General features: G+C 34.9%; 1 protein-coding gene across 5 annotated transcripts in view; it reads right to left on the bottom strand.

Annotated features, from left to right (window-relative positions):
• The window catches only part of CEP128 (centrosomal protein 128), a 439,104-nt gene that overhangs the window by 319,975 nt on the left and 91,823 nt on the right, over positions 1-27,306 (bottom strand). For 4 of the 5 annotated variants that reach the window (XM_033850758.2, XM_073800169.1, XM_033850760.2 and 1 more), the window contains 4 exons: positions 23,395-23,481; positions 15,370-15,444; positions 13,656-13,788; positions 7,287-7,438 (listed from right to left, as the gene is read on the bottom strand). In XM_033850758.2, the coding sequence (XP_033706649.1) occupies positions 7,287-7,438; positions 13,656-13,788; positions 15,370-15,444; positions 23,395-23,481 (447 nt within the window). Of the gene's footprint in view, positions 1-7,286; positions 7,439-13,655; positions 13,789-15,369; positions 15,445-23,394; positions 23,482-26,079; positions 26,186-27,306 lie in introns of all 5 variants that reach the window. The other variant, XM_073800170.1, reaches the window with a different exon arrangement.

Raw genomic sequence — 27,306 nt, 5'->3', positions numbered from 1 at the left:
AATCTCATTTCCACTTGTAGAAAGTTGCCTGAAAACAAACACCTAAAAAACAATTTAGTTTTCCACTTAAAATGATATGCTATCAAATTAAAATCACTCTAATGATAAGGTAACGATTAGGACTACAGGTATAATGCAAGAACAGTTAAAACTGGATTATTATAAAGTCTTCTTATCCCCCTTTTAATGGCATTTGTGGTAGTCAAGAAATGAATAACCATCAATTATAGAGGCAAGAACATTACCTCATTTGTTTCATATCACCCATTTTTCTAAAGCAAGTCCTTCAATCATTATTCCCAAGGCTATATTTTATCTTTATAATTGCTTTAAATATTAAACCTATAGCTAATATGTTTTTGATACGTCATTATTTTGTGAGGAATGTAAGTTTCTCCCTCTCTCACCACCACCTCAAGCATGCATGCACACACACGAACAAGCACACACACATCATATACACACAAAGAATCACAAAGGCCTACATATTCAATTTATAAGTAAAAAACGATGCAGAAATCATCATGATTTCAGAAAACAAAGAACTTGAAAATGGACGTTTTTATTCCTAAATTATTTCTTTATTCACCACATTCAAATGATAAGTTATAATAAATATTAGTGATAGTTTAAAAGCAAAATTAAAATGCTCATTCCACTTCTACTTTCTGGCTTTATGGAAATATTCGTTGCAACTCAGTTATAGAAAATAGAAAAACGGCCTTTCTTCACAACTCCTAAAATTCCTATTTTTTCCATATAGATGAAAGACCTTGGAATTAAGCTAAATCTTTCAGGAAGTGTAAAGGTTTGTTTAGTTTTAGAGTTTTTACTTGTACAGCATCTGTGCCAATAATCATCTTTTTTAAGAACTTGGAGTACAGTGCATCTACGGTCTTAGCAATTGTCCTAATGTGAGAGTTAATTTGGTTAATAATAGTGGCAGACTTGATCTCTACTAGGTTCCACAATTTGAGCCTTTCTCTATAAAGTTTTGCTACCAATATTTTTCTTTATAATCTAACCTGTATATTAAATATTACTTATTGCTCAGGTAATACCTTATTTTATAACATGCCCTTGGATAAGGAAGAAATTATTAAGATTTTAAAAAAAGAAGTACAATAGGAAATTACAGACAAGGTTATTAAGATGTCTAAGACCGCAGGTCTCTAAGAAGGGTTTAAAAGTAGTATTGAAGTGGGCATTACTGCATAGGAAAGTGGCCAGCTTTATATAAAAAAATGCAAAAATCAAAACAGTTTATCCTAAAAGCATGCATGAAAGGAACAATCTTCCTTCTGTTTCTACTGTACTAATCATAAAAATGTTATTATTGATTATCATTTATTTTCCACAATCTTCTCTCTTCTTAAAAGGAAATGCTGGCATTACAGTCCCAAGTTTCTGTTAATGAATAATCATGTCAGTTGTCACTCAATTATCACTTTCAAAACTTACTCTATATTATGTACAGCACCTTGCTTTTTCTTTGAAGTTCTTCATTGAATTTAAAAGTCAAATTTTTTTTTTCCCCAAGAAGAGTAAGTTGATGGAACATGGAAGCTGAGATTAAATCAGGAGGAATCATTGATCAAGGATGCTTGGAATTCTTATGAATACAAATAGCCTATCAAGGTTAATGAGGTTCAACTCAAGTTTAGAAGAGAGAAAAACTGCACTTAGTATTTTTTATGCACATACAGATTTAAGGTCTTAGATAGAATTTGAAAAGTAAATTATGCAAACTCAAATGTAGCTTTCATTTGGATTTTTCACAAGCTATTTTCATTGTTTTTTCCCCAGTGTAGAACAACTGCTTAAAATATATATTCTGGATCAGCAAAAACTAATGCAATTAGTGAGAAAGAGCAAAGGTCCCCCCTTGAATACCGACAACTCTTCCAGAAATTAATGTGCTTTTAAGGAATGACTGGACAACAAGTGTTAGCTTTGAAAATTAACCGTAAAATTTTTCTACAATATATTATTTCAGTCAACAAATATTAACTGAGTGCCTAAAATGGGTGAGACATTGTTTGCAGGGGTTGCGTAAAAGGATATTGAGATAAGACCTGGTTCTTACCCCATACTCATTTATGATTTGAAAAGGGTCTAAGTCTTTAATTCATAAGTGGCTCCCAGAATGCCACAAGTTTGAATTATAACATCAATGCATACTGGTAAATGGCCCAGAGCAAAATCTGTGCACAGCAACATATCAAAAGAAAATGTAAACAGAAGGTTAAGCATCAGAGTGGAAGCACAGGAGATTGTTAGAAAGACAGAAGAAATCAGTTCAACATACTCCAGGAATAAAGACAGAATCTGCTAAAGTAAACAGGATCTCTGGGTACAAGAATGCTATTAAAGAGAGGTAGAGGGTGGGGGAGCCTTACCATAGCCATGAACAAACAGTCCTTTAGACATCATTACTCTCTGATTCTGTGTTCACCAACAACTTTTTGGTTACTAATTCAGCTTTCTAAAATGTAGGTACAGAAAATTGGGAGACTGGTGCCCTGCACAAGAGAAGAGTGTATAAATATCCACGTAGGATTCCCACAGGGTACATCAATGAACTGGCACTCTTTTATATACTGTTCTCTTGCAAGTGTCACTATTAATCCTGGGTCACATTAATTCTAGGACACAGAAAACTCAAGTTTCCAGATGTCTTGTCCAGAGGACAAGACATTGAAAAATGGTATCTTTACCAAGGTAGGAACATCAAGGTCAGATTTGTCTTGGTGACAGGACCGCTTTCTTCTGCAGCCCCATTTCTCCTTTATTTCAACCTGCTTTGAAATTTTAAAGAAACATACCCAGATTACTTTAAGACAGTGTGAGATGGGTGCCATAAGATCCTCAGTGACATAGGCAAAAGGATGGTTCAGAAAGAAGGATTATCGCTTGCAATGGATACAATCCAACAAGGCTTCAGGGAGGAAAAGCTTTAGAATTTCCACAAAAAGAGGACACTAAGGAAACACTGAACAACTAGAACAACAAAAGATGGAAATGAGGACGGACGATAAAGAACAAATGAGTCTACAAGACTGTATAAAGTTCTGCAGGAGAGGTGTTAGGTCAAGGTTAAAGAGAAAGACATTAATGATCAAACAAACCACAAGAAAGGTTACTATTCAAATGTTCTTGGGCCTGATCAATAATCTCATTTATGCATCTTTTCTTACTTATATTTGATTTCTAAAAAAGCAACTAAAGGAGATTAATTTCCATTTTTTATGGAATGTATAAGGCAATACTCCGTACCACCAAAAGTAAAGCAGAGGCTAAATGTTTTTCAATTAAATTTCAATAAATTTTCCACTGTTAGAGATTAAATTGAATGATCCATGACCTATATATATCTCTCACAAAGTCTATACTAGATGTCACTTTGAGAATAGCTTAGGAATAAAGATATTTAAAGGGCCTCCACAAGTATAAAAAATAAACAAGCCATAATCAGAAGTGTCACTAAATCTAAAACAACTGATATAAATTTAATTAATTATTTTACTGATAAAAATAAGAAAAATCAGGGAAAACTGATAAATGATCATTTCTTCCAGGATGAACAATGTCTTTTTGTGATATCCTTTTCAATGGAAATTAGGAAAAAAATATTTCATCCCCCAAAAGGAATTTCAATTATACTTGCAACAAACTCAAAGAACATTCTATGTCAATTTTAGAATATCATCTTCATAGAACAGGGAAATCTGAGGGGGTTTTGTTCATTGCTATGTCACCAGTAACTAGAACAGTGCCTGGCATGTAATAGATGGTCATTAACTATTTCATATGTGAGTAAATGTTCAATCTTTCTCTCCAATTGTGTTTCATATCCAAATCTATACAACCTATCCCAACTAACGCAAGAGAATTCCAACTCTTCTGGTAACACATGTGAAAATGTAAAAGAACTATTAATTTAGGACTTTAGGGAAAGCCAGCCTCTTTCAATGAGAGCATTATTACATTATAAATAATTTTTAAATGTCTACATGCTTGAGGTTTTTTCAATTTATTCCATAAATGGTAAATAAAAAGAAACAATGGGAAGGAAGGGAGAAGAGGAAGGAGGGAGGGAGGACAGACCAACATGTGGTTTTAAACAACTGAGCAAAGAGATTTTTCTACCTCTGGCATCATTAGCATAGTTTTTTTTTTTTTAATATTTAACTTTGACAAAATAATCATATATTTTACCACATTTGTCAGCAGAATAAAAGGCTAAATAATTCTCATAAAAAACCTTTAAAAGTCCTACAATTACAACTGCTCTGAGAATATTTCTAGTAAGAATTTATTAAACGTGTAGAGAGGAAGGCAAGATCAAGATGGCGGAGTAGGAAGACCTTCAGCTCACCTCCTCCCAAGGACACACGAAAACTACAACTACTTATAGAACAACTATCTCTGAGAATGACCTGAAGACTAGCAGAGTAGCTCTTCCACAATTAAGGATATAAAGAAAGAAAACCACACCAAGATAGGTAAAAGGGGAAGAGAAGTAATTTAGTCAGAACCCAGAAGGTCAGCCCCCAGCAGGTGACCCAAAAGAGAAAGGAGACGTCACAAACTCAGAGGTCCTCCTTAAGGAGGAAGGGGTTCAGTCCCAACTTCGGGTACCCCAGCCCTGCAGACTGGCACCTGGAAGACAAGCCCCCGTAACTGGTTTTGAAAACCAGCAGGGCTTACAGCCAGGAGAGCTGGAGGGCTGTAGAAAACTGAGACTTTGCTCTTAAAGACTGGCAACACAAACTTACTCCAAGCCCCAGAACAGAGGCAGCAGAGTGACAAGTGCCTGACACCCTAGCTGTCCTGCCAAGACTGCCTCATCAGACCCCTCCAGCCCACATAATCCTCCCTCTTCAGTCCCCCACCAAGGCGGCAATCCCTGGCACACCCCTGGAGAAGCCTTGGTTCATGCTGGGCTCCAACTCTAGCCCCTCTGGCTCCAGCTCCCTTGCCAAGGTGGTGGCCCTCTATGGGCCTTGGGCGAAGCCCCAGCCCACATGGCTCCAGCTCCAGCACCCCTACCACCAGGGAGCAGCCCCCAGTACACCCCAGGAGAGCTCAGGATCACTTCAGCACCAGCCCTTCCATAAAAGCCACTGGACATACATAGTCTGTATAAAGACACTCCTCCACAAGGACACATCTTCAAGGCATGGAGAGGTAACTGTTTCTCTTAATTCATGGAGACAAACACAGAAAGTCAAGCAAAATGAGAAGACTGAGGACTCTGTTCCAAACAAAAGAACAAAATAAAACCCCAGGAAAAAAAAACACAAAACTTTAATGAAATCAAGGTAAGTAATTTACCTGATACAGAGTTTAAAGCAATGATCATAAAAATGCTCACTGAACTTGGGAGAAGAACGGAAGAACACAATTAGAACTTCAAAAAAGAATTAGAAAATATAAAAAAGAAGGAATCAGAGGTGAAGAATACAATAACTGAAATGAAAAATACACTAGAGGTGATCAACTGCAGATGAGGTGATGCAGAAGAATATGTAAGCAACCTGGAAAACAGAATAGCTGAAATCACTAAGTCAGAACAGCAAAAAGAAAAGAGAATGTTTACAAATGAGGAGAGCTTAAGAGACCTCTAAGATAACATCAAGCATAGCAACATTCACATTATAGAGGTGCCAGAAGGAGAGGAGAAAGAAAGGGGTAGAAAATGTATTTGATGAAATAACGGCTGAAAATGTAACCTCCCGGAAGAAACAGACATACGGGTCCAGGAAACAAAGAAAATCCCAAACACGATGAACCCAAAGAGATCCACACCAAGACACACCATAATTAAAACAGTAAAAGTTAAAGAGAGAATTTTAAAGGCAGCAAAAAAAAAAAAAAAAATCAAGTCACATACAAGGGAAGCCCCATAAAGCTACCACCTGATTTCTCAGCAGAAACATTGCAGGCCAGAAGGGAGTGGCATGATATATTTTATTTAAAGTGATGAGAGGAAAAACACCTACAACCAAGGATACTCATGTGGCAAAGTTACTCAGAATTGAAGGAGAGAGAAAGAGTTTCCCAGACAAGCAAAAACTAAGAAGAGGTTAACACCACTAAACCAGCCTTCCAAGAAATGTTAAAGGAACTTCTTTAGGTGAAAAAGGAAAGGCCCTATAAAGGTAGGAAAATATATGAAAGGAAAAAACCTTACTGGTGAAGGAAAATATATAGTAAAGGCAGTGAATCAACCACTTAAAAAGCTAGTGGAAGGTTAAAAGACAAGTCAGAAAATCAACTGTAACTACAATAAACAGTTAAGGATACACAAAAAGATGTAAAATTTGACGTCAAAAACATAAAACATGGTGGAGGGGAATAAAAAATGTAGAGATTTTAGACTGTGTTTAAACTTAACTATCAGCTTAAAGCTAACTAATTAATTGATTAATTAATTAAAATACATTTTCCATTGATGCACAGACAAGATGAAAGAGAAACTCAGACTGCAGTAACATTAAATATTTCCTTGGGATTATATAAAGTTATATGCTTTTAACACCAATTTTCTACCTTTCATTATTATTCAGGAAATTCTTCAAATGTGGCAACTTATTACAATTAGAACACAACTTCCCTAATAAGAACAGAGTAAGACTGATACATATCTATTTCCAGACGTGTCCTCCATGTTTGATCTAATTTGCATAATTAAAATAGGAATTAAGCCATTTTCTTTTTATGAAGTTCTCTCCTTTGGTTTTTAATATTTTCTAATACTTATGCTATCTGTGCTAGATAAAAGGCAACCTGGAAACGGTAGCTGCCTAGTTACACTTCACTCATGGTTACCACATCATTCATGACTACTACACAACTCTAAATTGATGGAGGCATCACAACTCTACCTCATGGAAAACAGCTGGAGATTTGAAACCCTTTATGTTTCCAAAGAAAAAATATCAGTAATAACTTTTTGCTGTGCCTTCTGCCAGTTTCACCCCCCAAATAACTGTTCCTTCAAAGAAAAAAGGACCCTCTGTCTGAGGGATGGGCTCAATTGCTACTGGAACAAGAATATTTTCAAGTTTGATAGGTATCCTGACTTTGAGGTCCCAATGAAGAGAAATGAATTCATAGAAATTTTTGTATGTAATTAAAGTGCTCATCTATATAACATTACCTTATCTATATCCAAACTAGAGTTCATAAAACGTCACAATCTTTATATTAAAATTTCATTAAGCAATTCTATGAAACAGAACTGAAGTCCTTTGAATACAGCTTAAAAACAGCAAAGTCACCTCTACTTGTGCTGCCAAATGTACTCTCTCCTTGTCTTTTCGCTCCAAGCACCGCTTCACTTCCTCTAACTCAGATGCCATTGCACTGAAGTTCAGCTGCACTCTCCAATCTGACATCTGCTTCTCCAGATCCTCTTTTTCCCGCTCAACCCCTTAAAAGAGAAAATGTAAAGCTTGATGGTTGTTCGTTACTCACAGGATAATGTACTTTCGAATGGTATGTTTTAATATTCTACCTAATACAATCCACTTATTGTCACTGTCACCCAACAGACTTCTCAGAATTTGTCATTCTATTGTTTCAAGTCTCACACAGTTTTCTAAAATATACACATTGTTGTGTCATCCAATATTATCACATTTTGATACTAAAGTGTTATCTGATTTCTAGTACAATTTATTTCAAGAAAATTCTATGCATTTTTTCTTTAATTTGCCTTACATTCCTATATTACCCCCAAACTATAAAACAAAAATACTGAAAGAACTTTCAACTAAGCTTCTCCACCTAACTGAAGTTACTGAAGTTCACACAACAAAACACTTTTCTTGCAACGTAAACAAATGATGCTGCTAAATTTTGATTGTGTTATGACCTCTAATCTATTAATTCTGGAGACTACTACCTACAATTGTATCACTGAACAATATAAATTGACTTAGTATTTATTTTTAGTCCAACATGAAATACTTGGTATATGATGAACAGGGCACTGTTAACACCATCTTTTTCAAAGATAAATAACACAAAAATCCTTTTCTCAATGAGCTTGCACTCCAAGAATAGAAAGAAAACATAAAAATAAAGTACTTCCATGAATTTAAGATGTCAAAAATTGGAACATATATTATCAATTTAAAACTACTCTTTTTCTAGTAGCTTCCTTTCCAGAATAGGAAAGAAGGAAGGAGACACTAGCAAATCCAATTTATAGATCATGTGTAAGACACATGCTAACTTTAGAAATATTAAAATGTCAAAATTGCACATTTTGGATGAAAGATACATAGGTATTTTAATAGTATGATAAGAGCACTTATAGATACTAGACAAACAGTTCTCTATATCTGTATAATTTCTGTATAATAAATGGTTAAAAATAGTCCAAAGGATAGAATGATTAATTCTATCTCAATGAGAAACTGAGGTAGGAAAAACTGGTTACTATGGTAGTTCTAAAAAATAGATACCAAATTTCACCAAGCAAAGGAGATGAAGTTGGGGTGATATTTCAGGGAAAGGAAACAGCATAAAGCATAGAGGAACAATATTGGATTTCATATTCAGGTAACTGCACACACAGGAGTTCTACACAGCTAATACGTATGAGGGAGGGAAACAGGAGAGTCAGCAGGGAGTTATGCATTGCCAGGGAGCTTAGAAATTAGCCTACAGACCAGGAGTTAACAAACATTTTCTGTAAAGGGTCAGATAGTAAATATTTCAGCTATATGGTCTCTGTCACAACTACTTATCTCTGTTATTAAATTGCAAAAGTGACCTGGAAAATGCATAAATGAATGGGAGGAGCTTTAGTCCAATGAAGTTTCTTTACAAAAACAGGGGGCGGTCTGGATTTGGCCCATGGGCCATACTCTGCCCACCCCTGCTAGGTCTTCAACGTGAAAATATGCATATTTTTTATGTGTAAATGTATTTATTCATTTGACAAATATACACATTCATTCATCTTATAAATACATTTTTTATTTTATAAATTTATATATGCATATGTGTGTGCATATATCTCTCTATAGTACCTATCTACATATAGACATAGACATGTTTCATGATATATATAACATTAGTGTATACATACATATACAAATTAACATTAGTATGAATATATTATACAAATTATGGAGATAATACATATGAATATGTGTATAAACACATACATATATGTATATTTATAAAACACATATGTATTTGGTGTGATGACATAATACTTTGATATGTTTCATAATATAGATATAAAACATGAGTGTGGATATATATAAATATATAGATATACACACATATATACATATATAATGAAACATTTATCAAAATTAAAATACTTAAAACATAAAGTATAAAATATAGTGTTACAAACACTCTCCTCCCACACCCAGTGGGTTATATCCTCCATTTTAAGGAACTCTTGCTACAAACAATGATGGGTCAGTACAGGATAGCAGTTAAGAGTTCAAGTCTGGGTAGAAAAAAGATTTGGTCTGCTACTTCCAACAAATGTTAACTTTAAGCAAGGCACTCAATTTCTTTGTTCTTTAGTCTTTTTTTTAAGTCATTAAAATGGAAGTAAGAATATTCCCCCCTCATAGAATAGTTGTAAGAACTAAAGGAGACAGTGTAAAATGAGTAGCATAATGCCCTGTAAGAACTCAATAAATTATAATGAGAGGTTTTAATCAAGAGAATAACATGAAAGGTTTGTGTCTTAGAAGGGTCTCTTTAGTAGCAGTACAGAAGACAGATCACAGACAAGCTATTCAACAGAGTAAGACAAGTTAAGAGGGTAACAGAGATGAGATGAAGCATGCCTAAAATGGGCTAGGGGGAATAAGAAAGAAGCAACTTCAAGAGATATCAGGATCTACAAATAGACAGGACGTAGAGACTAATTAGATGGAGGTGAGAAGGAATAAGTTTGGATATTCTTTGTATTTTAGGCTTATCTGGATAAAGAATGATACGATCAATTAAGATAGGAAATAAAAACAGGTTTTGAGGAAAGGATGAATTCAGTTGTAAATCGGCTGACTGAGCATTCTGGAAAGGCATATATTGATGCCCAATGAACAACTCCATCTGGAGGGCTGAAGGTTAGGAGAGTGAGATGAGCCAGATTTAGGGATCATCGTTTGTAGGTGATAGCTAAGGCATAAGATTAAATAACAACCCCTAGGGAGAGGTACTAAGTGAGAAAAACCATAAATAGGATTCTAGACAACAGAGGCATTTAAAAGGCAAACTGTAAACAAAAGGAAAAGATTCAAATACAAAGACTGAAAGCAATTAAGACAGAAGAACCAGGAAAGAGTAGGAACAATGAAGTCAGTGGAAGAGTTCTAAGAGGAAACAAACAGGAGTCAAGTAAGGCAAGTAATGGAAAGATTCCTTTGAATTTGACAGAGAAGACCACTAGTAAACTAAGCAAAGTCAATTTTATAAGTAGAAGTGGAAGTCATTTCACAGTGGGTAGAGGAACAAACAGCAAGCAGAGCGTGATGAGTGTAATTTCTTATGTAGAATTTTTTAAAATAATACAAGTATTCTATAAAGATGAAAACTCTAGAATTGTTAAAAGAAGGTGAAAAAGTCCACTGTCACAATGACAAGAGAACTTTAAGGGTTTTTTTTTTAACCTGGGAAGTAGTTAAAAAAAAGAGATTCTTCTAGTCCTCAAAGACACCAAAAATAACTAGATTTTATGAGACAACAAAACATATAACAAATGTACCACAGGATCTTTTTCCAAACAAAATGAGAGTTCTTATGTGCATCTTTATGAAATTTTGATGAATAATCTAATACCTTATATTTTACTGTTAAAAATAAATTTTAAAGTATTTGATGTTAAAATATGATTAAATTACAACATCAAATGAAACTTAAGCGAACTTAATGGCATGCAAATATATTAGGATAGGTATGTCAAAATTTGCCATCCAGTGAAGATTTTCTGGCAATGTGGAAATTCTAACTTAGGCAACATATTGAGTTATGTGTAGGGAATCTGGGGAATTTGTAACATCAGATGCTTACAAGAGTTTCTACAGTAATTTAGGCATCTGAGTAAGAAGCATTAATATTTAAATAGTCTGAAATAGTCTACCAGAAACCATTATAAAATTTCAGTATCACCATTTCTGTTAAACACAAACTTTCAAAAAGAAATACATCCAGAGTAATTAAATTCCACAGCCTAAATCAATACCTCCACTGAAAAAGCATTCTAACAGTTTTCAAACACAAAGTCTTCCTAATCAACATAAGAAAAAGCCAGTCATATTGTTCATAACCACTTCTACAATGTGATTAAATTTCGCCACCAATCTCCAAGTAACAAAAAGATAGAATCTTAATTGTATGCATATATTGGGGGAAAAAATGTGTGTGTGTGTGTACGAATCTGAAAAAAATTCCACTACTGCCTTGCTGTCTCTTTCTAAAAGAAAGACTCATGAGATAAGCAGGTCTGACAACAGAAATGGGTTTAAAAATCAAGAAGAGAAGACATTAAAATTGGATGCTAATATCAGCAAAAAACAAGTGAAATTTGAAATTAAAGACAATACCATTTACATTAGCATCCACAAAAAATTAAATACTTAGGTATAAATCTAACAAAATATATATGATGAAAACTACCAAACTCTGATGAAAGAAATCAAAGATTAACAAAATAAATGGAGAGATATTCCATGTTCATGGACAGAAAGATTCAATATTGGCAAAATGTCAGTTCTTCCCAACTTCATCAATAGAAGCAATGCAAGCGCAATCAAAATCCCAGCAAGTTATTTTTTGTATTTTGACAACCTGATTCTAAAGTTACATGGAATGGCAAAGAATCCAGAATAGCCAGTGCAGTATTGAAGGAGAAGAAAAGAATTAGAGGACTGACACTATCCAACAAAACAGTGTGGTACTGGCAAAAAAGAAAAAAAATGGTCAGGTAGATACATGGGACAGAATAGAGAGTCCAGAAGTAGGCCCACATAAAGACAGTCAACTGATCTTTGCCAAAGGAGCAAAGGCAATACAATGGAGAAAAGATAGTTTTTCAACAAATGGTGCTAGAACTGAAGGCCTGCATGCAAAAAAATGAATCTAGACACAGACCTTAAACCTTTCACAAAAATTAATTCAAAATAGATCACAGATTTAATATAAAATGCAAAATTATAAAACTCTTAGAAGATAAGAGAATGATTTGGGGTTTGGTGATGGCTTTTTAGATGCAACACCAAAGTCACAGAAAGAAATGACAAGCTGGACTTCATTAAAAATTTCAGCTCTGTGAAAGACATTGTCAAGAGAATGAAAAGACAAGCCACAGACTATGAGAAATTATTTGCAAAGACATATCTGATAAAGAACTGCTATCCAAAATATACAAAGGACTCTTAAAATTAACAATAAGAAAACAAACAAGAAACAAATAAGAATAAAACAATAAGAAAACCATACTAAGAAATGGGCCAAAGACTTTAATGAATATCTCACCAAAAAAAATACACATATGGCAAATAAGCATATGAATAGTGCTCCACACCACATGTTATCAGGGAAATGCAAATTAAAACAACAATGATATGCCACTACAAACCTATCTGAATGGCCAAAATCCAGAACACTGACAACTTCAAATGTTGACAAGGATACAGAACAACGGGAAATCTCATTCACTGCTGGTAGAGGGAAAAATGATATAGCCATTCTGGAAGACAGTTTGGAAGATTCTTACAAAACTAAACGTACTCTTGCCATATAGTCGAGCAATCACACTCTTTGGTATTTATCCAAAAGAGATGAAAACTTACATCCACACAAAAATCTGGACGCAGACATTTAGTTTACAGCAGTTGTATTCATAATCACCAAAACTTGGAAGCAACCAAGATGGACTTCTGTATGTGAACGGATAAATAAACAGTGGTACATCCAACAATGAAATATTATGCAGCGCTTTAAAAAAAAATTTTTTTTAAAGAGCTACCAAGCCATGAAAAGACATGGAGGAAACTTAGAGGCATATTACTAAGTAAAAGAAGCCAATCTGAAAAGGCTACACACTGTATGATTCCAACCATACTAGGTTCTGGGAAAGGCAAAACTATGGAAACAATAAAAAGATCAGTACTTGCCAGAAGTTAGGGGAGAGAGGGATGAATAATGAAAAACAGAGGATTTTTAAGACAGTGAAACTACTCTATGATACTATAATGGTGGATACATGTCATTATGTTTGTCCAATCCTGTAGAGCACACAACAAGAGTGAACCCTAATGTAAAATACAGACTTCGGATGACAGTGATGTGTCAATGTAGGGTTCATCAGTTATAACAAGTGTACCACTGTGGAGAGGGGTGTTGATGGTGGGGGAAGCTGTGACATGTGGGAGCAGGGGTACATGGGAAATCTCTGTACCTTCTGCTCAATAGTGCTATAAACATAAAATTAAAAAATTAAGTCTGTTTTAAAAAAACTGGATGCTAAATTATGATTAACTTGGAAAACCTTGTAGTAGATCAAGAAACAGGATGAAAAGAATATATAACATAAGGAAAGCGATTCTGAAAATGGGAAATATTTAAGAAAGATCAAAAAAGCCCCAGACATTTACAAATCAGAATGATACCTCTTCTAAACCTCCAGTCAACTTCTTGTTCGTCCTGATAGCTTGACTGTTGCTTGGAAATCTGAGATACTTGATGTACTAAGCCTTTTTGATCACCTTCTGCTTTCATGAGTTGTGTACGGAGTTCTTCTACCTAAATACACATAGTCAAAAATGAAATTTTATCAGTTTTAAAAGCAGGAAAAGAATAACTGAACTTACAAATTATTTTTCTAGGGAAAAAAAATTTACTTCCAATGGGCTACTGTAAGCACAAGTTGAAGCCAAGTTAATCTCCTTGTTATGCCAAGCACAGTGGAACAGTCTCTTGCTCCATTTCTTTATTCCTCCCATTCCTTCCACAAACAATGAATGTTCTTTCCCCTTCTCTGTGTCTACTGTGACAAAGAATTTGACCACACTTTTTTAAAATCCCTATTTTCACCTCAGTCCACTCTACTGTTATTAACCCAAACTACCTCCAATTAAGTACTATACATTTTTATATTTTTCACTTATTCTCTTTCATGTGAACATAGTCTATTGGTTGGTAAAGTCAAATGAAATGATCACAATTTAGCACACTGTGATATCAAAGTACTGCTCAAAATAAATAAGCAATAAAAGCTGTTGAATAAACTATAAACTCCTTGAGGTAAGGTACCATTTTATTCTTCTTTGTATATCTGGAGACTAGCAAGCATGTCCACAATGACCTTTAAACAAGTGGCAGAGACTCAGGTAAAGTCACAATAACAACTTTAACACATAAATCTCTTATTTCAAAAGATAAGATTAGAAATTACAAGGCAGAGTTCAAAAAAAAAAATCAGAAGGAAATGAATACAAATATAAACTTCCAAAAAAGAAACTCTAAACTCTGCCAACATTAATTCCATTGGACCACTGGCTGCAAAACAAAGCCATTACACATTTTTAAACATTTTGTAAAACAGGAGCTACGGTGTTTCAGATGCTTCAGGATTAACTGTCAAAACGTAATACTCCTTCTGAACGTCTAAAATGTCTGACAACTTTGCCTGCCTAGCATATTATGTAGTGAGTTATGTAAGCCACACCTCAAAACAGAGGAAGTTACAATTGCAATTTATATTAAACACAGGCAGAAAGGTAGTTAGAAACCCACATGCCTTTACCCAATGTGTATAAAATGGCTATTTCAAGTTACTGAACTTTAGATATCAGAAGCACCAAACTCCTATTATTGGCTAATGGGCTGCAAAATGTTATGCTTTAAAATTAAGCCTTATCTCTGATTAAAAGGAAGCAGGGCAGGTAGCAGCTTGAAAATGCGAATATAAGACAGTGATGCATTCAAAGTAACTTGAACGTGCAAGGTTTGTTTTATGTATTTTACTTCCGCCTTCACTCTCTACGTCTCCTTGAATAAAATTAAGCTCCTGGGAAAATTTTATCTTACACATCCAGTCTCACTTTTACACTGGTTATGCTAAGAGAGATGATTCCTAAACTGGAAAAGCAATCAGCAAGATATGCTGTCACAGTGGGAACCTGGGCTGGTGTTTCACATTGGCTTTCTCTGAATCTTCCTGAAAGGATTTCATCTTTTGCTTATGTGTGTTAATATACATTCCTTAAGGAAAAATACTTCTAGATCTAAGGTTTTTCTCCCTTTCACAAAGACATTTAATAGGGAAAGAAACTCAATCCTGATTTAATTTAAAGCAGATTATCATAGCTTGCATAGACTTACCTGATGCAAAAGTGCTTCTCTGCTGCCTTCTGACTGATTCAATAACCTTCGAGATAGCTCCAATTCCTGTTCAAGCTAGAGTTTCAACAAAGAATAAGGAAAAATGTCCAATGGGGCAGAAAATAACTAAACTATTACAGGCTCAGTTTAAGAGGAGAAAAGTGAAAAAGTTTTCAGATTTTTACAGCTAACATAAAAGGAAAAATATCTTGCTATAAACATATATCAATGCTCCCATTAAAATAATGGTAATTAAATAACAAAAAGTGAACCAGACCAGACTGCAGGAGGTCTTGGCTCTAGTCAGTTCCATCTCAATTATGACCCCCATTTAAATCTCTTTTCCTTAGGCCTCCTGTCACCTCTAAATTAAGGATTTTATATTAGATAATCTGAGATCCCTTCAGTTCTAAATCATTTTAATGTAAATTCTGAAGCAGTTTTTTCTTTAAATTACTACATGTAGTATCATACGAACAAAATTAGAATAAAAATTTCAGGGACCCAATGACTCAAAGTGTATTTCATCCAATTGGTTATTTTTTATATTCTTAATATTCTTATATTCCTAATATTTCCAATATTCCTAACATTTCTAAAAATTTTAATCAGAATAAGATATTTTAAATTTCCCTAATAATATTGCCATTAGATAAGCATCCACAGAAAATGTGCCAGTTAGGTGACTAAATACCCTACAAAGTCAATGTGCTTCGCTTACCTCAGGCTGAAAAATATAACAGGATGTGAAGGGGAGAAGAATATGCCACTCCAAAATATGCCTCTTGGCACAAGTATTATTCTGAGCTGATGGCAATCAAAACCCAATAGATTCAGGAAAAGCTTTTTACCTTCCCCTAAATTGCATTTAAAAACTTAAAAAGGAGGTCGGTACCAGAAAGAGAGCTGTTACCAAAGATAACTTTCTATATCTGAAAGACCTCTTCACGGCAGGGCAAACATTTGTTTACCATACATATACTCTTCTCATCTTCCTGTGAACTGTGTTCCTCCCCTTTGAAGCCCCAAGCCCCTATTCCTTGCCTTAGTTCAGGATGGTAGATAAGCCTCAACTGCCTGGCTGTCTTTGAGTCTCATATTTTTATGGGGCTCCCATACATACAAAATTAAACTTGTTTTTCTCCTGTTAACCTGTTTTATGTCAATTTAATTATTATACCAGCCAAAGAACCTAGAAGGGTAAAGGGAAAATTATTTTTCCTCCCTTACAGATGGGACACTTTTGTTAAAAATCCACAGCTTACATATGCTGGACATGTTTGCACTTTGTAAGGGTAAGGTTGTTTTGTGAAATCACAAATTTATATTAAGATGTTATTAAGTGCTTAGATTTGTAACAGTTATCCTAAATTATCATTTCATTTGAACAAACTACTATCTATACATTAGTCTTTCAGAAATTGTACATGTGGAAGGTGTGACTATTAAGGAGTAGCATGAGGGAACACTGTGGTGATGGAACAGTTCTGTATTTTGACTATCGCGGCAATAAGATTGAGACTCATGAGATAAAACTGCATAGAAGTACACACACACAAACACACACTTAACACACAAATGAGTATACACATAAAGCTGGTGAAATCTGCATAAGCTCTGTGCATTGCAACAGTGTCAATTTCCAGGTTTTGACGTTGGATGGCAATTATAGAAAATGTTATCACTAAGAATAACTGGCCCATGGTACATTTTGTTTTGCAACACCTATGAATCTATTATTATTTCAAAATAATTTTTTCATCCAGTTATATAAGTTTTTTAAAAGTGTGCAGCAGCTGATAAAGTAACTATCACATATTTTTAAAAGTACAGTTGACCCTTGAACAACATGGGTTTGAACTGCACAAGTCCACTTATACACGGATTTTTTTTCACTCGTAAATACTACAGTACTATAGGATTGAATTCACATATGTGAAACCATGGCTAGAGAGAAACTGCAAATACGGAGAGCTGACTACATGTTATACTCGGATTTTTGACTGCACAGAGGGTCAGGGCACCTAAGCCCCCATTGTTCAAGGGCCAACTGTAAATCAACTATAAAGTATATGTGGAAGCAGAGAATCCACACAAAGTATTATCTGACCTGTTCTCTTGTTTCTATAAATAAATAAAAAGGGAAGAAATCGCACTGAAGTCAACATGGTTTCAAAATCTACCAGGGTCCATACTGGTCATGTTTCCTGGGTAATATCAGCATCTACAACTCCCAAAGAGCAAACGTGATGACCTGATGTACCTTGCTTACCACCGTAAAGATAGCATGGACGCATCATGCAACCTTACATAGGTTGGTGAAATAAAATAAAGAAGGTAAGGGTAAATAGAAAAGGCAATACAGAGTAAAGAACATTATATCAGAAGCAAAATTTCACTTTATCATTCATTACCTTGGGCTTGGCCTTTAATCTACTCATTTGCAAACTGAAGAGAGTTGTTTGGCCTCTGAGTTACTTTCTAGCTCTAAAATGCTATGCTCTATAGCCTCACAGACATGAATTCATATCAAAGATACTTAATATTTAATGAGAATAGAGGATTTTTCGGAACTAGGCTGGTAACTGTTCCTATCTTCTATAACAAAAATGAATAGATACAAAATATTCAACCTTTAAAAAACAGGTCTTTCCCAACCCTACAGTAAAGTCAACCTCTTTAAATGTTCTCCAGCAAAGAATGGTCAAGTTTAATTCGCCTCTAGAAAAGGAGAGCGGCCAGGAGACAAGGTAGCGAACTACCTGTGTATGTTTCCAAGAGCAGGTAGCAGAGAGTGGCAGAGCCCTCAAGCCAAGTGACTCCACATCAAAACGTAAAGGCTTCACTGCACTCTAACAAAAAACCTCAGGGACACTTTCCAAGGTACTCAATGAATATCACTGACCCCAAACAGCATTACACTTGAAAAGTTAATTTTCAAAGGGGAGACAGCAGAAGCAAGAAGAACTACAATTCTGACCCTGTGGAAGGAAAACCACATTTACAGAAAGATAGACAAGATGAAAAGGCAGAGTACTTTGTACCAGATGAAGGAACAAGATAAAACCCCAGAAAAACAACTAAATGAAGTGGAGATAAGCAACCTTCCAGAAAAAGTATTCAGAATAATGATAGTGAAGATGATCCAGGACCTCAGAAAAAGAATGGAGGCAAAGATCAAGAAGATGCAAGAAATGTTTAACAAAGATCTAGAAGAATTAAAGAACAATCAAACAGGGATGAACAGCACAATAACTGAAATGAAAACTACAACAGAAGGAATCAATAGCAGTATAACTGAGGCAGAAGAACGGATAAGTGACCTGGAAGACAGAATGGTAGAATTCACTGCCACGGAACAGAATAAAGAAAAAGAATTAAAAGAAATGCAGACAGCCTAAGAGACCTCTGGGACAACATTAAATGCAACAACATTCGCATTATAGGGGTCCCAGAAGGAGAGGAGAGACACAGAAAGGACCCAAGAAAATATTTGAAGAGATTATGGTCGAACACTTCCCTTACATGGGAAAGGCAATAGCCACCCAAGTCCAGGGAGCACAGAGAGTCCCAGGTAGGATAAATCCAAGAAGAAACATGCCAAGACACATAGTAATCAAATTGGTAAAGATTAAAGACAAAGAAAAATTACTGAAAACAACAAGGGAAAAATGGCAACATACAACGGAACTCCCATAAAGTTAACAGCTGATTTCTCAGCAGAAACTCTACAAGCCAGAAGGGAGTGGCATGATATATTTACAGTGAAGAAAGGGAAGAACCTACAACCAAGATTACTCTACTCAGCAAGGATCTCATTCAGATTCAACAGAGAAATCAAAAGCTTTACAAACAAGCAAAAGCTAAGAGAATTCAGCACCAACAAACCAGCTCTACAACACATACTAAAGGAACTTCTCTAAGTGGGAAAAACAAGAGAAGAAAAGGACCTACAAAAAGAAACCCATAACAATTAAGAAAATGGTAATAGGAACATACATATCAATAATTACCTTAAACGTGAATGGATTAAATGCTCCAACCAAAAGACACAGGCTCACTGAAAGGATACAAAAACAAGACCCATATATATGCTGTCTACAGGAGACCCACTTCAGACCTAGGGACACATACAGAATGAAAGTGAGGGGACGGAAAAAGATATTCCATGCAAATGGAAATCAAAAGAAAGCTGGAGTAGCAATAATCATATCAGATAAAATAGACTTTAAAATAAAGAATGTAGCAAGAGACAAGGAAGGACACTACATAATGATCAAGGGATCAATCCAAGTAGAAGATATAATAATTATAAATATATATGCACCCAGCGTAGGAGCACCTCAATACATAAGGCAACTGCTAACAGCTCTAAGAGAGGAAATCGACAGTAACACAATAACAGTGGAGGACTTTAACACCTCACTTACACCGATGGACAGGTCACCCAGACAGAAAATTTGCAAGGAAACACAAGCTTTAAATGACACAGTAGACCTGATAAATTTAATTGATATTTATAGGACATTCCATCCAAAAACAGCAGATTACACTTTCTTCTCAAGTGCACATGGAACATCCTCCAGAATAGATCACATCTTGGGTCACAAATCAAACCTCAATAAATGTAAGAAAACTGAAATCATATCAAGCATCTTTTAGAACCACAACACTATGAGATGAGAAATCAATTACAGGGGGAAAAAAGTAAAAAACACACACACATGGAGGCTAAACAGTATGATACTAAATAACCAAGAGATCACTGAAGAAAGCAAAGAGGAAACCGAAAACTACCGGAGACAAATTACAACGAAAACACGACGATCCAAAACCTATGGGATGCAGCAAAAGCAGTTCGAAGAGGGAAGTATACACCTATACAAGCCTACCTCAAGACACAAGAAACATCTCAAATAAATAATCTAATCTTACACCTAAAGGAACTAGAGGAAGATGAACAAACAAAACCCAAAGTTAGTAGAAGGAAAGAAATCATAAAGATCACAGCAGAAATAAATGAAATAGAAACAAAGAAAACAATAGCAAAGATCAATAAAACTAAAACCTGGTTTTTTTAGAAGATAAACAATATTGATAAACCTTTAGCCAGACTCATCAAGAAAAAGAGGGAGAGGACTCAAATCAGTAAAATGAGACATGAACAAGGAGAAGTTACAACAAACACTGCAGAAATACAAAGCATCATAAGAGACTACTCCAAGTAACTCTATGCCAAAAAAATGGACAACCTGGAAGAAATGGACAAATTCTTAGAAAGGTATAACCTTTCAAGACTGAACCAGGAAGAAATAGAAAATATGAACAGACCAATGACAAGTAATGAAATTGAAACTGTGATTAAAAATCTTCCAACAAACAAAAGTGCAGGACCAGATGATTTCACAGGTAAATTCCATGAAACATTTAGAGAAGAGCTAACACCCATCCTTCTCAAACTCTTCCAAAAAATTTCAGAGGAAGGAATGCTCCCAAACTCATTCTATGAGGCCACCACCACCCTAATACCAAAACCAGACAAAGATACTACAAGAAAATAAAGTTACAGACCAATATCACTGATGAACATCAAAGCAAAAATCCTCAACAAAATACTAACAAACACACTGAAAGATCATACACCATGATCAAGTGGAATCTATCCCAGGGATGCAAGGATTCTTCAATATACACAAATCAATCAATGTGATACACCATATTAAAAAACTGAAGAATAAAAACGATATGATCATCTCAATAGATTCAGAAAAAGCTTTTGACAAAATTCAACACCCATTTATGATAAAAACTCTCGAGAAGGTGGGCACAGAGGGAACCTACCTCAACATAATAAAGGCCATATATGACAAACCCACAGCAAACATCATCTTCAATGGTGAAAAACTGAAAGCACTTCCTCTAAGATCAGGAAAAAGATAACGATGTCCACTCTCACCACTATTATTTAATATAGTTTTGGAAGTCCTGGCCACCACAGCAATCAGAGAAGAAAAAGAAATAAAAGGAATCCAAATGGGAAAAGAAGTAAAACTGTCACTGTTTGCAGATGACATGATACTATACATAGAGAATACTAAAGATGCCACCAGAAAACTACTAGAGCTAACCAATGAATTTGGTAAACTTGCAGGATACAAAACTAATGCACAGAAATCTCTTGCATTCCTATACACTAACAAGGAAAGATCAGAAAGAGAAATTAGGGAAACAATCCCATTCACCATTGCAACAAAAAGAATAAAATACCTAGGAATAAACCTACTAAAGGAGGTAAAAGACCTGTACTCAGAAAACTATAAGACACTGATGAAATAAATCAAAGATGACACAAACAGATGGAGAGATATACCATGTTCTTGGATTGGAAGAATCAATATTGTGACAATGACTATACTACCCAAAGCAATCTACAGTTTCAATGCAATCCCTATCAACTTACCAATGGCATTTTTCACAAAACTAGAACAAAAAAATCTTAAAATTTGTTTGGAGACACAAAAGATCCCGAATAGCCAAAGCAGTCTTGAAGGAAAAAAATGGAGCTGGAGGAGTCATACTCCCTGACTTCACTATACTACCAAGCTACAGTAATCAAGAGAATATGGTACTGGCAGAAAAACAGAAATATAGTTCAGTGGAACAGGATAGAAAGCCCAGAGATAAACCTACACACCTACGGTCAACTAATCTATGACAAAGGAGGCAAGGATACATAATGGAGAAAAGACAGTCTCTTCAAGAAGTGGTGCTGGGAAAACTGGACAGCTGCATGTAAAAGAATGAAATTAGAACATTCCCTAACACCATACACAAAAATAAACTCAAAATGGATTAAAGACCTAAATGTAAGACCAGACACTATAAAACTCTTAGAGGAAACCATAGGAAGAACACTCTCTGACATAAATCACAGCAAGATCTTTTTTGATCTACTTCCTAGAGTAATGGAAATAAAAACAAAAATAAACAAATGGGACCTAATGAAACTTAAAAGCTTTTGCACAGCAAAGGAAACTACAAACAAGGTGAAAAGACAAACCTCAGAATGGGAGAAAATATTTGCAAATGAAGCAATGGACAAAGGATTAACCTCCAAAATATATAAACAGCTCATGCAGCTCAATATTAAAAAAACAAACAACCCAATCAAAAAATGGGCAGAAGACCTAAATAGACAGTTCTCCAAAGAAGACATACAGACAGCCAAGAAGCACATGAAAAGCTGCTCAACATCACTAATTATTAGAGAAATGCAAATCAAAACTACAATGAGGTATCACCTCACACCAGTTAGAAAGGGCATCATCAGAAAATCTACAAACAACAAATGCTGGAGAGGGTGTGGAGAAAAGGGGACCCTCTTGCACTGTTGGTGGGAATGTAAATTGATACAGCCACTATGGAGAACAGTATGGAGGTTTCTTAAAATTAACTAAAAATAGAATTACCATATGACCCAGTAATCCCACTACTGGGCATATACCCAGAGAAAACCATAATTCAAAAAGACACATGCACCACAGTGTTCATTGCAGCACTATTTACGATTGCCAGGTAACGGAAGCAACCTAAATGCCCATCGACAGACGAATGGATAAAGAAGATGTGGTACATATATACAATGGAATATTATTCATCCATAAAAAGGAACAAAATTGGGTCATTTGTAGAGACGTGGATGGATCTAGAGACTGTCATACAGAGTGAAGTAAGTCAGAAAAACAAATATCATATATTAACGCATATATGTGGAACGTAGAAAAATGGTACAGATGAACCAGTTTGCAGGGCAGAAATTGAGACACAGATGTAGAGGACAAACGTATGGAAACCAAGGGGATAATGGCAGGGGTGGTGGTTGTGGTGGGATGAATTGGGAGATTGGGATTGACATATATACACCAATATGTATTAAATAGATAAGTAATACAAACCTGCTGTATAAAAAGATAAATTAAATGAAATTCAAAACTTTAAAAAAAATGTTAATTTTCAAAATCTTACTTTACTCTTTTCAGTTTCACTTTGTCTTAGCTTATTTTTCACTACTCCCTCATTCTCCTCTGCTTTAGCTTCTTGTTTCTTCAATGCCTAGAAAGAAAGACATGGGAAAATCAGTATTATTCCAAAATACATAAAAAACTGAAAGATATTACTAGGATCTATTAAGAAAAGGCTGAGGAAGATGATTATGAATTGTACAAAATATACACAGGAATTACAACCTGCTCATTCACTGAAGTCATAAGATCACTTCATTGGGGCTCAAATATAAACAACTTCCCGATCTACCTAATCAAGTTCCACTTAGTTTCACTTTTTCCCATCTTTAGGAATTTTGTAACACATTTAGAGAGCTTAGACAGCTAACAGTTTTCTTGGAAACAAACAAATTTTACCTGCCGAAATAATAGTATTTAAAAGTTATATTATCAGCTCAACAATTTTGACATAATACCTAAAACCAGTTCACTAGTTTTTCAAATTCTGAAAAAATATCAAGGTAGAAACATGCTTGTTGCATCATTATCACATACATGACATTTTATCACAACATATAACTTGCTCTTCAACCATACTTTCACAAAGAGCAAAGAAAAGCATTCTTTTCTACATTTTTCTCTCTTTAATAAATTGGAAAAAAAGGAACTTTAAGATAATACAAATTTCAAAAGTTAACCACATAAGTGTTTGTTTCTATGTTAAAACAAAATTAAACTTAAGGAAAAAAATTTATATTAAGAGCAATCTTTCATAACATCTAAAAGACATTCCATTTGTTTAAAAAAAAATTCGACACTTAGCATTTAGACTTAAAAAGGTGTAAGTGTAGAGGCCATCTAAGTTGAGAAAAGCCAAATTTCCAGAAGTCTTTTCCAACAAGTTCTATGATGCTCAATAGAAAAACTATTTTTAGGCAAACAGCAAAACATGTTAAAACTGTTTTGATGCAAGTATAATCAATCATATTCCAATTTCATTGACTCACATATCCAGCATGTATCTCCAAAGTGCATATATATGCATATATAAAATAACAATGTCCCCCCTACCCATGAGATTACAGCTCCCTCTGCATGGCTCCTGCTCTCACTAATAAAAAACAATTGAGTAAAAACGCAGAGAGACACCATCAAATAAAAATAATTTTGATTTGAGTATAAATAATATAGTGTTTACTATGTCCGGGCATTCTTCTTCTTCTTCCATATATTAAATAAACACATTACATATACTGAATATATACATTTAATCTTTATGATGGTTCCATGAGTTATTATTAAGTCCTTTTTTTTTTTTTTTTTTTTTTGCGGTACGCGGGTCTCTCACTGTTGTGGCCTCTCCCGTTGCGGAACACAGGCTCCGGACGCGCAGGCTCAGCGGCCATGGCTCACGGGCCTAGCCATTCCACGGCATGTGGGATCTTCCCAGACCGGGGCACGAACCCGTGTCCCCTGCATCGGCAGGTGTACTCTCAACCACTGCGCCACCAGGGAAGCCCATTAAGTCCATTTTATTAAGAGGGAAGTTGGGGCTACAAGGAGTTGAATAACTTGCCCAAGGTCATTCACCAAGCTCGTGACAGAGTCAGGACATAGACTCAGGCTGTGTGCCTCTAAACCATTGAATGGCACTGCCTCTCCACGTTGAAACAATATCAAGCTTATAGGGTGGATATGAAGACTAAATAATTTTATACTTATAAAGCATTAAAATATACAATAAAAGACAACTATTATGATTACTAAATTGTTAACAATTGATAAAGTATTACAAAACATAATGCTTTTCAGGTAGGTAGCTATCAAATGATTTTGATGTTTATTATTTGTTCTTTACTGTAGCCTAAGTGGAATTTGTAATAATATTTACTTAAGTATGTATAATCTATTCAGTTTTGGCTGGTGGGATGTGTTTATAAATTTTTCCCGAACGAAATTATCCTAGAAACTTGAAAATTACTGCTGGCATCTTCATTTTTTCCATGCTTCCTCGGTCTAACTCCACCTAATATGTGTGTGTGTGTGTTTCTGTGACAGAGAGGGAGAGGAAGAGGGAGAGGGAAGGAGGGAGAAATATTTTTTAAAAAGATATGAATTGTTGCTATACTTTTCATCAATTCATTTTACAATATTTGAACTATCTTATTCCTCAACATCATCATTCAACCTAGCCCCATCACCTGTTTTTCTTTAATGAGTTAAACTTAACTGGTTATCTTTTCAATATTTTTTTTCCAGTTATGTCATACACCTTTTATTGCCAAGTATATTTTTCAGATCAAATATATATTTGCAGGTTCTCTAAAACTTAATCTAGTGCTAGTCTAGAAGTAAGTTACTGTAGAAAGCATGCTGCTGTTTTTTAAACAAACAAAATACTATTTTTTCAAGGTTCATGGATTCAGTCAATATTTTTTCATTGAACTAAAAACCAGCCTGGGTTTTTCCACAGAGAGGAGATTATGAGGAAGACTTCCTCATGCAGTTGATAAGTTTCATCACACTGTAAATAGTCAGCCTCCCATTCTGGATTCAAACTCCTGGGCAGAAGCCACTCCAAATGAGTATGCAGTGAAGGCTCACCCAAACCCGGTGACATCACTTAAGGCCATAAGCAACTTCAAACAAGATGGGCTTGTCCCAAATATAAGAGCCATTCACTTCCAAAGCCAAATTCAAAATCTACCTTGGAAGACTCTGCAACCTTCAAACAGTAGCTGCTAAGATCCTTCCAGTGTGATTCTGTACATCTCTTCATGTTCCAAGTTGTTTCCACCTGTGTCCTCTGCTTACTGAGGTACGAGAAACAGAAGGAATCACCTGCTAAGCTTTTAAAACTTGACTTAACTGCATGCTGCAACTCTAGGAGTTTAACTTACTAAGAATTTAAACCCCAAAAATTCTCCAGTGAAGAAATTTTTCCATTTTACTAACTGGAATTAATCCATTTCTGTCCCTTTCTCATGAGTTCCAAAACTTACATTTTAAAAATCCTATTACATTTTACATCAAAAAAACAAGAAAGACATATTAACATTTCCCAAGTGTTTACATACTTTATTTTGATTAAGTCTATTAAAATGTGCTTAATTCATTTATATGCTTATTTTTACTTAGATAGACATACAAATAATTGTTGTTTATCTAGAGGTTTACATTTCCAAATAGTAATATAAAAGATTTGGTGTCACTAAGGTGTAAGCTTCAGAAGGCCAGGGACCTCATCTGTCATGATCATATTTTAACTCTAACACAATACTTGACACATTTTAGGTGGTAAACATATGTTATCGAATGGATGAATAAATATCCCTTTATAATTCCTAAATAACAACTTCACTTTGCAATTGGCCAATTCTGTTCATCACATATATGAAAGTTTTCCAGATTTCTCTCATCTTTCTTAACCACCATATTTTCTCAAGCACCAAGTTGCCTTTCTTTCTGTAAAAACAATTATTACGGTGTAGTGATGTTGGAAAATAAATATTTACTTGGGGGTTTAAGTCAAAGAGTTAATAATCCTTTCCTGTTTTCAAAGTCATCATTTTAGTCTTTTCCTTAGAAAAAAATACTCTGAATAGGTTTAAGTTTTTTTATTTTTTAAATAATTCAGATTTACAGAACAGTTGTAAAGACAGCTCAGAGTTCCCATATACTTTTCACTTAGCTTCCCCTAAAAGTAACATCTTCCATAACCAAGGTAAGTTTATTGAAACTAAGATGTTAACACTGTTACAAAACCAAAAGCTACAGACTTTACTCAACTATCAAATGTTCTTTTTTGTTCCAAGATACTTCAGAGCAGCTTGTCTCTTTAGTCTCCTCCAATCTGGGAAAGTTTTTCAATCTTTCCTTGCTTTTATGATTTCAACATTTTCGAAAATATTTCAGGTATCTTCAAGTCAGGTAT

Source organism: Tursiops truncatus, chromosome 2 (genome assembly GCF_011762595.2).
Source record: "Tursiops truncatus isolate mTurTru1 chromosome 2, mTurTru1.mat.Y, whole genome shotgun sequence".
Classification (NCBI taxonomy): domain Eukaryota; kingdom Metazoa; phylum Chordata; class Mammalia; order Artiodactyla; family Delphinidae; genus Tursiops; species Tursiops truncatus.
Note: the sequence above shows the minus strand (reverse complement) of the source record. Positions and strands in the feature narration are given on the sequence as shown.